Source organism: Loxodonta africana, chromosome 12 (genome assembly GCF_030014295.1).
Source record: "Loxodonta africana isolate mLoxAfr1 chromosome 12, mLoxAfr1.hap2, whole genome shotgun sequence".
Lineage (NCBI taxonomy): Eukaryota > Metazoa > Chordata > Mammalia > Proboscidea > Elephantidae > Loxodonta > Loxodonta africana.
This window is the reverse complement of record NC_087353.1, coordinates 84134932-84146952: the sequence shown is the minus strand read 5'-3', so window position 1 is coordinate 84146952 and position 12021 is coordinate 84134932. Positions and strand designations below refer to the sequence as shown.

General features: G+C 49.1%; 1 protein-coding gene across 16 annotated transcripts in view; it reads right to left on the bottom strand.

The window, feature by feature from the left end:
• The window catches only part of KATNIP (katanin interacting protein), a 212891-nt gene that overhangs the window by 131313 nt on the left and 69557 nt on the right, over positions 1 to 12021 (bottom strand). For 14 of the 16 annotated variants that reach the window (XR_010323659.1, XM_064295743.1, XM_064295745.1 and 11 more), the window contains one exon: positions 4556 to 4687. The exons of the other annotated variants lie outside the window; for them this stretch is intronic. Coding sequence is in view for 12 of the 14 variants with exons in the window: in XM_064295743.1 (XP_064151813.1) it covers positions 4556 to 4687 (132 nt within the window). In the remaining 2 variants the exon portion in view is untranslated. The remainder of the gene's footprint in view (positions 1 to 4555; positions 4688 to 12021) is intronic. 16 annotated transcript variants of the gene reach the window in all.

Genomic DNA, 12021 nt, shown 5'->3' with positions numbered 1-12021 from the left:
TTATTTTCTTAGTATCATTTGAGTTTTTTACATTGATCATGCATTACCAGAAAAAACACACACACAAAAACTTACAAATGCCATTGCAGACACACAGCTAGTACATGGACCAGGATTCAAACTCAAGCCGCCAACTCCCAAAACGGTGCTCTGAATTGCTGGACTATGTGATGACTGAGTACCAGTGTGAAGAGATGGCTATGATAAACTGTTGATTTATTAAGATATTACATTCTAATAACTGAAAAAATGTGTGCTTTGCTTCATTCACGGTACTTAAATGGAGTCAAACAAAAACAAAACAAACCCATTGCCATCTAGTTGATTCTGACTCATAGTGACTCTATAGGACAGAGTAGAACTGTCCCTTAGGGCTTCCAAGGAGCAGGTGGTGGATTTGAACTGCCAACCTTTTGGTTAGCAGCCGAGCTCTTAACTACTGCACCACCAGGTCTCCTAAATGGAGTCAGTATCATTTAAATGGAGCTAATATAATCTATTGCAGCACATAGCTCATAACCCAAGGAAAGCCAGGAAAACTAAGTCCTGGGACTATGGTGGAACTCTCTAGAAAGAGGTGCCTTCCTTTCATTGGAGGTGTTAAGCTGCTCAAAACCCTACGATGGCTTCCCATCTGACTCAAACTAGAATCCCACATATTTACTACAGCCCTCAAAGCCCTCTGTGACCTGACCAATGGCTCCTTCTCTGTCCTCAGCTCCTTTTCCTCACTCCCTTGCTCATTCTGCTCCAACCATGCCGGCTCCTCCCTGTCCTACCGCTCAGGGGCTCTGCACCTGCTGTTCCCTGTGCCTAGAATGCTCTTCTCCATACGGCCCACTCTCTCACTTTCCTTGAGGTCTCTGTTCAAACATCACCTCAGCAAGGAGACTCCTTGACTTCCCCATATAAAACAGTGGTCCCTTCCCATCTTTCTCTATGCCCTTAGTTTATTTTTCTTATAAGGCCTATCATCACCCGAAATATATTTGTTTGTCTGTCTCCCTTCCATAAAGGCGGTTTTTGTTCACTGTTTTATTTTCAGTGTCTAGCAGGGTCATTCATGGTAGAGAGGTTTCAGTGGACCTTTCAGACTAAGACAGACTAGGAAGAAAGGCCTGGTGATCTGCTTCCGAAAATTAGCCAATGAAAACCTTATGGATCACAACAGAACACTCACTTACTTTGGGCACATCATCAGAAGGAATCAATCACTGGAGGAGGACATTGTGTTCGGTGAGGCAGAGGGCCAGCAAGGGCAAGGGAGAGACCTGGTGAGATGGATTGGTACCATAGCCACAACGATGGACCCAAACATGCCAGCCATTATCAGGATAACACAGGATGGGGCAATGTATTGTTCTGATGTACACGGGGTCACCAGGAGTTGGAGCTGACTCCACGGCAGCTAGCTAGAACAGTGTCTGGGGCCGAGTGGTGGGGACTGTGGCAAATCGGGGAGTACGTGCCTGCTAGGGGGACATCTGCTCCTCAGGTCCAGCTCATTGCTGTTGGGTGAGAATGTGAGACCCAAATCTTCTGATTTTTCAAGAGAAGTTCCAAATTCAGATTTTTGCATGGAATCTCCTGATTCTTAAATGTCAGCTTGTAATTCACGTTTTTAAAAACACTGCGTGAGTCAGTGGGATGGAGGCCAACAAAACAGGTCTGCAGCATGCAGGTCTGTGAACTCCGCCCAGCCAAGAAATGGCAGTTCACTAAGAATATGATTGGAAACCAAAAGGCTCGCGTGTTTCAACAGTGAAGGTCAGATGAAAAGTATACACGCAGACATGCATTTTCTTTTGCTCCATTTCAGGCTGCACTTGCAAACCGTGTGAGGTGGCTGGGTATATTTAGCCACGTGCTTTTCCTTTCCCTGTTCAGATTGCATCTCTTAAGGCTTCCTTCTGCCTTTGCTGAAACCTGGCGTTGCCATTTTATACTTTCACTTAGCAGGAAAATAACTCCAAACGGAAATTGACTGTGAAGCCGTAAGGAGTGTCCCCTCAAGATGGGGAAGGAAAAAAAAAAAAAGGAAAGAAGGAAATACAGTCAAGCACTCACAGTGGAGAAAATTAAGCGCTGGCGAAGCAGCGGGTGCCAATTCCAAGCACGTGGGCACAGGAATGCTAATGGAACTTAATCGCTCGTGAGGGACGTGGCTGCAGGGAGCTTGTGCTGCAGGGAGCTTGGGAGCCTGGAAAGGGAGGGACACATGTCCATTTAACAGGAGGTGCCGAGTGCTCAGCCAAACGAAGCTACCACAGCCTCTTGCTTTTACGGCAGGCACACAGTCTGCAACACTGGGGTAGGGCGGGGACAGTAACAGATTGAACTCGGCTAAAATCCAGGCTCCCAAACTAAGAGAAACTGACAGCAATTTTGCACAGGCTGGAGAGTTGGGAATAGGAGGAAAACATGGAATAGGAGGAGGATACAGAACTACCTCCATGAATAGCTGCCTTCTTTGCCATGAAACCAGAAGAATTGGATGGTGCCCAGGTACTGTTACTGAATGTTTTGATCAAAGAGTCTACAGACGAATCCTGACCAAAAGGGGGGAAAATGTAGAACAGAATTTTAAATTCTCACAGCATTCAGATTTTTCTAGAGTCATGGAGGCTGGATGATCCCTCAAAATTGCCCTGAGATTATCATTAAACCTCAAACCAAAAGCATTCCCTGAAGTCTTCTTTAAACCAAACACTATTTTATTTTAACTAGTAAAGAATGTCTGCCTTGAGCACTGTGCTCTTTTAAGAACTACCTATATGAGATCAAATTGGCAACATCAACTCAAAAGATTAGACAGAAAGTTTAGGGGGCAGTCAGTCTATGTTAATGGGAAAGGAACAATTCAGAATAGGAGGGTGAGAATGGTTGCACAACTTGAGAAATGTAATCAATGTCACTGTAGAAATTGTTGAATTGGTGTATGTTTTGTTGTATATATTCTCAACAACAACAAAAAATATTTTTTTTTGTTTTGTTTTTTAGAAGACTGTATTGTTGATTCAAAAGCAAGTGTGAGCATGTGTTGTGTGGGAGGTAAGCATTCAAGGTAATGAAGTCCACAGTTTCGTCTACTGTAAAATTTCATTTTTTGTGGACCAAACAGGAAAACAAGGTTATGGGGTTGTTCTATTAAAAAAAAATTTTTTTGTTGTTCAGGAAGACAAAAATTTCCACTTTACTCTCAGACTTTCACAATCAGGATATGAAACAAGATGGTCTCCTGTTCCTTGCCTGCCCTTCCTTTCTGAGCAAATAAAGAAACAAACGTGCAACAAAGATCTGAGGAAGGTTTCATGGGTAGCTTGCCCCCTCCTTTACTGGTCATTTGCATTTCATAGAAGCAGGCTTTTGGGACAGAAGTGACACACGGAAGCAAGATCCTGGTGAGGTAATGGGAGTCTGCAGCCTGGGCCCACAGCTGAAGGAATGGCACTCTTGCAAATGGGACAGGACATGGCTTAGCAACTTGACTTTGTCCTACCACCCTCAATAATTTTGCTTGAATGTACGCCGGGGAGATGGGTTAATTGCTCGCTCTAATTATAAAAGGGATGCCTTTGGAATAAAATTCAAATCCCCAACCCCAGGTCTATGATGCACTACCTGATCTGGCCCTGCCATCCCCTCCACCTCACTTCCCCTTGTTTACACCATGCCTGCATTCCATTCTTTAAACAAGCCCAGCCTCATGCCATTTGCACTTGCTGTTCTCTTGGCCTGGAGTGCTTTTCCCATTGCTTGTTGCCAAGCTGGCTCCTTCTTGATCAGGTTTCAGCTGAAATGTCATACCTGAGACATTACCCTACCTAATACGGCCCATCTCCCCCTCACCGACAGAACTTATCGATGCCTGAAATGATCTCATTTATGTCTTGGTTTTATTCTTTCTTATCTGTCTCCCCCTTGTAACATAAGTTGCTTAAGCCTAGGCACTTTGTCAGTTTTGCTCAGTTCTGTATTTCTGGTGCCCAGGACAGAGCCTGAGGCTCAAGAGCAGGTACACAACAAAGACTGGGATACACTATTACAGTTTAAAGGATTTCAGAAAGGAAATAATTTGGGAATAGGGATTAAAAATGACCTAGTTGTTAACTTGTCAGCTGTTGCGTGGCCACGGACTCGGAGCTACAGCTCCACAGGGCCGCTGGGTGTCTAGTGCACACAGGCCGAACATCAGCTCTGCTGCCCGCCTGCCCTCACCTCCTTGCCCCTCAAACTGTTAGCCAGCCTTTGCCACCCCCTCTGGGGAGCCTTCTGGATATTCTCCCTCCTTTGTGCCTGCCATTCTTTGCCCCCCTTGCTGCGCTCCCTCTCCTGGTTCAGGGACTGTGAGTTGTTGACTCTCTGGACATCGGATGGCTAGCAATGTGTCTAACACATGGTCTGTGGCTCCTTAACACATATTAAATGAGTGCAAGGGACACAGGGGTGCGTGAAGGAAGGAGTCACAGCTGTCTAAACATGCCTGAGAGCCACTGTAGCACTGAGCCCATTGTCCTTCAGGAGCTCCAAGCACAGGGCCAAGGCTGGTTCCTACCTGTGGACGATCCCCAGAAGCATCCTTTGCCTCAACATTCACTTCCCCACATGACTCGAAATCTTCAGAATAGTCCAGAGGAGGTTCGATGTGGAGCCGCGAGCCAGCTTCTGTTCTGATTTGCACAGATTTCTAGATATAAAAATTAAACCATTTCAGATAGGGTAGAATGAACGCTTTTATTCCTCCGAGGGACAAGAGCTGGCACTTTAGAGGTTGGCTGTGAGAATTAGCTTCAGGGGGTGGTGGTTTGATTGGCGGTCTGTCTGGGTAGAACACAGCTGTGTTAGGACGAACGACAGACCAGCATCTACCTCATATGAGTCATGCCACCTCTGTTCAAAAGTCCTTACCAGTCCCCGCTGGCCAGAGTATGTTCAACTGAATTTTCTAAATAACTTTATTCTGAAATAATTTATCAGTGGAGCTTTATTGAGGTGTTTGTTGTTATTGTCAGCTGTCATCAAGTCGGTCTCCAACTCACAGGGACCCCACATGCAATGGAATGAAATGCTGTCATTCCCGTGATCGGATGACAACTCGGACCACTGTGATCCACAGTTTTCATTGGCGGATTTACCTCCTCAGAAGGGCTTTGTGATCAAAGAAGTTTGGCACACTTTTTTTTTTCCTGTAGGACTTCTCAGGGTCTTTGTGTGTGTATGTATATGCACGTGCCCCCCTCCCCTGCTCTGAGATTTCCTAGAATGAAAATAGCATGAACCGTTTCCCAAACTTTTCGGATGGTGGAAACCTTGTGTGGTAGGGCATCTCTTCGTTCTAGCACACCTTAGGTCATTCTTTGGGAAACGCTCCTTGGCCTGGTGTGGCAGACTGCAGGTTGTCCCCCAGTGTCCATTCTCCCCTGCTTATCTTGTATAGAGTTTCCAGATGTGCACACAGCATTCCCAGCCTCCCTTGCAGCTAGATGGGACCATGCAAACACATTCTGGCTACTGTGGCGTGGGTGGAGGGAAGGCACACGTGCATCTTCAAGGCTGTACCCTTAAAGGAAAGGGAATGGCCTCTCCTTGTCCTGCTCCCCTTTACTGTCAGCTGGAGTGTGGAGGTGGTGGTGAGCTGTTTAGGACCATGAGAAGGAAGACAACATCTGGAAGGTGGTAGAACAAAATAGTGCCTGGGTCCCTTCATGGCCTCTTGGAACAGGGTGACTGTCTATCATCGAACTGTTGTATCAGGTAGACATTGGCTTTCATGTTGTTTGTTTAGCTTTCTCTGGTGTAGCAGCCAAACCTGTACTTTAACCAATACACATGGCAGGTGAAGTGGGAAACATGGCCTCAACCAATCTTTCCTACTTTGGGTCTGCAAGTCCAATCACACATCTGACAATCCAACCAAAAAGAATTGCTTCCTATACCCCAAGTATCTGCAGTTTTGCCAGCCCAGCCTCCTTCCCCATTCTTCATGAAACACCTCCCTCGTTTTCCTCCGGGACTGTTTCCTTCCCCCACTCTCAGTCCATGTGGGGCCCAAGGGCAGCAGTAGGATTCAGGCTCGGACACTATCAGCCTATCCCACCTCCTCACAACACACCTGGCCAGTTGGTGCAGGGGTGGGAATGGACCAAAGACAGGTTGATGCGAGCAGCCTAGGAATCTGCTAGAGCTGGGGGAGGGGGCTCTCTTCCTGCAAGGGTGCTAAGCTAACAAGAAGGATACCAGGAGTTGCTGGGGCCCAGCCTGCCCCTAACACAGAGCTGAACGGAGCGGAAGCAGATTTCCTGAAGGGCTTGTTTAGAACCCCTGGATCCAGCTATGCCTGAGGCAAGACACTGCTGCAACTTTTTCACTTATGTCAACGTGAGTAGGATTTCTGTCATTTGTGACAGAGTCCTGACACCTCCCGTGTGCCCTAAACTCCCTACTGTGCGTTTTTGCTCGCTATGTTCTCCCAGTGTTTGCCATCTTCCAAATCTTCCCCGTGTATTCAAATCCTACTTACTGTGGAAGCTCAGCTCAAGTGTCACCTCCTCCAGGAAAACTTCCTTGGGGTCCCTACTCCTCTCACCCTCCCATGACCTTTACTGGTGCCCCTCTGTGGCAGAGACACTGCACTCTGCCTACCCAATATCGACTGCTGTCCTCTCCATTGTCAGCACCGGACCCAATTCTGTTGAGACGGCAACATGCCCTGTAAAGACGTTCACATCACAGGAGGCCCTTGCAGCTAGGACGGCCACATGGTCCAGGCCTGGCCAGCGTGAGTGGTTAGAAGTCCATAGGTGGAGTTCTGAGAGTGCTGCTGTTTTCCTGGTAATCAGGACAGACTCAGCAGACACAGGACTTCCAGCCTTTGCCCTTCTACCCTTCTCCCTAACTAAAATGTGGATGGGATGTTTAGAGATAGAGCAGCCATCTCGTGAGAATAAGCAAGCTACATGCTAGGGATGGCCAAACAGAAAAACAGAAGGAGCCTGGGTCCCTGGTGGCATCATTCACCCATCCCACCAGCCTGGCTGTCTGTCAGCCTCCAAATGCCTTGCATATGTGAAGGGAAAAAAAAAGAAACACATACACATACACACACACAAACCAAAAACCCAATCTAGTTGGCCCACTTTCTGCTACATGCAGCCGAACTCAATCCAAGCTGATAACCTTCCTTAGGGCACTTGTCACTTTTGGTAGTTGTACTAGAGTTGCTCACACATGGTATGAGAGCCTGGGTTCTGAACTCAGGCAGACCAGAGTGGATTCCTGGAACTCTGATGCTTATTCCCTGTGTGACCTTGGGGAAGTCACCAAACCTCTCTGAGGACCAGTTTCCACATCTGTTAAAAGAAAACTAATGACACTTTCTCGGCATCACTGTCGTGACACTCAGTGAAGCAGGTTGAGCCCCTGGCACAGGGCTTTGGCACACAGCACAGTGGGGCGGCACCTATTCGCCCTACACAACACCAACTCTACTCATGTGGCCAAATTTCCCCCCAACGTGGCCCTTAAGAGCAAGCCAACCATATCATCTGGTACTCGACCAAAGAAACCGCAGCCTGTGCCAGTGCTGGAGTTAAGGCTGGTTGTGGTGGACTTAGAGAGCAGGGCCGGGATAGGGTAAGGAAAGTGAGGCACCCAGAGTGTAAAATGCAAGGAGGCCCTCACTCTCAGCGGCCGACCCTGTACTTGCATTAGCCTGAGAACACATGCCCCTTTGAATTTAGCACCCTAGGCACCCCGCTTTCCTCACTCTCACCCAGCCCTTATTGCCCTTTGGAGTTCTCAGCGGATTGAAGTTAACCTGTTTTTGACCCACGTTCACACTGGTTCCCACCAGGGCTTTTATACTGTGTGCCACATCACCTCATGCAGACCGAGCGCTGCTTCAAGGGCGTCAGGTGCATTTGCTCCTTTGGTTCTGAGAGCAACCTGTGGAGGCTGGGGCCACCACCACACCCATGTCACAGGCAGGAAACTGAAGCACAAAGGCATAAGTCACCTGCCCAAGATCACACAGCTAGGGAGTAGATGAGAGCCCGAGCAGTGTGGCCTTAGAAAGCGAAGTTATAAAAATGCTTGTCTGCTAACCAAAAAGGTTGGCAGTTTGAACCCACCAGCAACTCTTCGGAAGAAGGATGTGGCAGTCTGCCTCCGTAGAGATTACAGCCTTGGAATCCCTATGGGGCAGTTCTACTCTGTCCTATAGGGTCCCTATGAGTCAGAATGAACTCGACAGCAACGGGTTTGGTTTTGGTTTAGTATGGCTCCCAGAGGCCTTCCTTTAAACCAGGGATAAGCCAAGGTTTCCTGTAAAGGGCCAGAGAGTAAATATTGTAGCTTTGTGAGCCATATGGTCTCTGTCGTAGCTACTCAGCTTTGCCATCGTAGCACAAAAGCAGTCCGGAACAATGCATAAATGAATAAGCGTGGCTGTGTTCCAATAACACTTTATTTACAAAAAGAGGCTGCAGCTGGACTTAGCCCATGGGCCGTCATTTGCCAATCTCTGCTCTGAACCACCACGCTCTACTGCCCCCAGCAGGCATGCGAAGAACAAATGCGTCAGCCAGGGCTACGGGGTCTTAGGAGAGAACTAAGAGAAACAAACAAACAAACAGATCCACTGCTGTGGAGTCAATTCTGACTCATGGCAGTATCTAACATGCAAAAGAGGAGGCAAGGGCTGGGCCACAGATCATTCAAGAAAAAGAGAAAGTGATGGTCTCAGAAGCTGTGGCTAGGGAGTCGCCCCCCCCACCCGAGAATAGGGGGAGGGAGAGGTGCACAAGGAGGGGGCCTATGGGACATTTTTCCTCCTAAAGGAGGCGCCAGTCACTTCAAGATGCCCCACCAGACTCCGCGTGTGCTCTCTTATACTGGGGGCCACACATTCCACTCCCTCATCCCCACTGCCTGGCCTCCTTGCCTGCCTGACCATCTGCCTAGTGGCACCAGGGCTCTGGCTCTGAGTGTGCATCGCTTCCTCCAGGCTTTGTCATGTTGCTTTCAGGCATCTGTCAGCATCAGCAGTGGGTCCTCGCTCAGAGGCAACACGCTACCCAGAATACACAAAACCTGGGCTTCCAGGCCAGGAGATGCCTGCAGGCTTTCCTGCCTCCAGCCAGGATGAAGCTGTAAATGGACTCTCTATGAAACCCCCTGGGGACAGTGCACCCCTCCCACCTCCCCAGGAACCATTTGATGACATCCAAACGCTAGAGGCCTTGTAGGTGGGAGGGCAGTGCAGGAAAGGCGGATGGAGGCAGCACGGAGGGAGGACCCCTGGGCCACCTCAGGGCTGGGGTCTGTGAGGCCCGGCCCCTCGATGGGTCTCTTCCTTCATCTGGAAAGGGAGGCGCATAGATTAGGGCTTCACTACTCCATGTGCGGTTCATGGACAACAACACTGGCCTTGCTGGGAACCTGGGAGAAGGGAGAATCTTGGGGCCCATCTCAGATCTACTGAATCAGAATTGGCATTTTAACAGGACCCCAAGTGACTGACATGCACATTGAAGTTTGAAAAGCGCCAGATCAGGAGATCTGTGAGGCCTGGTGAGGGCGCTGTCGTTGTTTCTGCTTGTCGTCCCACGTGCATTCCCTGTTTACCAGTAAAAGCCTCCTAGTTTTCTTTTGGGAAGTTTCCACACACACCCCCCAGCCACCCTCACCTTCACCCTAATCCAAATGGTTCATATGGAACTGACTTGTTCCTGGGGTGGATGGGGTATGTGACTCAGGCCTGGACAATCAGAGCCACAGTGACTGGTTTAGGGAAGCCAAAGAGACGCAATAGAGACATAGCAATATAAGGTGGGAGCTGCAGGCTACCCACCACATAGGGCAATACTGGGAAAAGCAGAGCTGAGAGATGGAGGAGTCCTGCTTCACTGACTGAGCACCTGGATACAGCCACACCTGAACTGGGCATGTTACACTGGTCAGTAAGAGAACAGGTACTAATACACCTCTGCTGGCTTATGATTTTGATCATGAAGAGGAGAAAGAGCTCCAGTATTCAGGGAAGAGAGGCAGGTGTATCTCTCTCTTCCTTATGCAGCTTTCCCATTCCCCCCTTACTCCAGAAGTATCCCTCTCTCCTCCCCCAGGAGACCGACCTCAAAGACTTGCCTCTCCAAGGCGTCAGGAGAGAGATCTGCAGTTGGCACTTAGGCACTTAACCAGCAAGTCCTTACTGAGTACTGACTGCATACAAGGTTCTGGAAACACGGCCAGATGTTTTAAAAAATGAAAAAAAAAAAAAAACAATGCCCTGGCTTCAAAGAGTTCACTTAATGTGTTCACGAAGCAACCTGTAACAAAATTAATGTGGTTCAGAAAGTTTCTAACTGCGGAGTGGATGTCAGGGGAAAAGGAATAAATAGCCCTCCATCTGGCCTGCTCTCCCGCCCCCAGCCCAAGTAGGTTCCTTTGCCACCACTGGATGGGCTTCGAAAGCAGCCCTCCCACAAGAGAACATCCACCTCCCGACCAGGCTCTAAGGGCTGCAGGCTCCAACCCAGCCCCCAGGCAGCGCGGGGCCCTGCTCCCTGCTCTGGCCTCCCACCTTCCCGCCCTTGCACAGGGATAATGCCAGTGCTCCTGGTTGCCTCCCCTCCTGGTGCGCTGCTTCACCAAAGTGGCAGTTTCTAAGTGGCTGCTCTTCCTGCCTACTTGCAGCACCCAGGGCCCGGCAGGCTCTTGCAAGATCAATTATATGCCAGGACAGGGTTTAAAAGCCCCCCCACGCAAGCATCTATGTTCTGTTTGGCACCCCAAGGGCAGATTGTTCCACGTTCAGCGTACACGTAGCCCAGTGTCAGGCCCAGAGTTGTTTGTGTGGATCTGCCGCCCCTCTTAGCATGGTGTCCTAAGAGGTACGCATCAAAGCTTATTGTCAAAATAGAAAAAAGCAAGTCTGGGGGCTGCCGGGTGTGGCTGTGCCGTAGGTCAATGGCTCCCTCTAGAGGTAGGATGGCTCTGACGACACCGACAGATGCGGGTTTGGGATGGGGAGTCACCCAGCTGCTATCCAGTCGACTCCAATCATGGCGACCCCTGGTGACCCCATGTGTTTCAATGGCTGGTTTTCTGGAAGCAGATCCCCAGGACTTTCTTCCGAGGCACCTCAGGGTGGACTTGAATCACCAACCTTCTGGTGAACAGCCACAAGATTAACTGTAGACTCCTGGGCGAGGACTAGGGCTACCTTATTTGCTATATTCTTCTCAGGTTATGGAAACCCTGGTGGCGTAGTGGTTAAGTGCTACGGCTGCTAACCAAAGGGTCAGCAGTTCAAATCCGCCAGGCGCTCCTTGGAAACTCCATGGGGCAGTTCTACTCTGTCCTAGAGGGTCGCTATCAGTCGGAATCGACTTGACGGCCCTGGGTTTGGTTTGGTTTTTGTTTTCTCAGGTTTGTCTGATTTCTTACAATAACAGCACCTGACACTCTGACAGTCTGCACTGTGCAAGGTTACTGTAGAGGACGACACTTGATGGGTTGTTTCCCTTACTGTCCTCACTGCAGGGGTTTTCAAAGCTCAGAGAGGAAAGGGCCTCTAATGCTTCGCATTTTCACGCGTGAGCTTTCACCTGTGAAGGTGCTCAGGCAAGCTCAGCTGCCTAGCCCACAACAGGAAACCGGATGTGGGGGTTGAGCAAGAGTGAAGCCTTTGTTTTAATAATTGCAATGAGCTAGCTTTCCAGACCTTTAAGGAAAGCCCTCCCCACAGTAAATTGCTGGAAGGCCAATCCCTTCACTACCAATTTAATGCTAAGAGCCGATGATGTTCATCAAATCTGACAGCATTTTGGTAAGCAACGGCTCTGTTGATTAGCCCGCTGTCCACCCAAGTATTCCAAGGCCGAGGAAACCATAAATCTTAATCCACTGGGAGCAGCAGAAAAATCTAAGGCTAGAAGTGGGGGTAGGGGGAAGGACAGTACAAACAAGAGCCCGTATATCACCACCAGCCGCATTCTACAGTGACGGCATTGCGGAAGC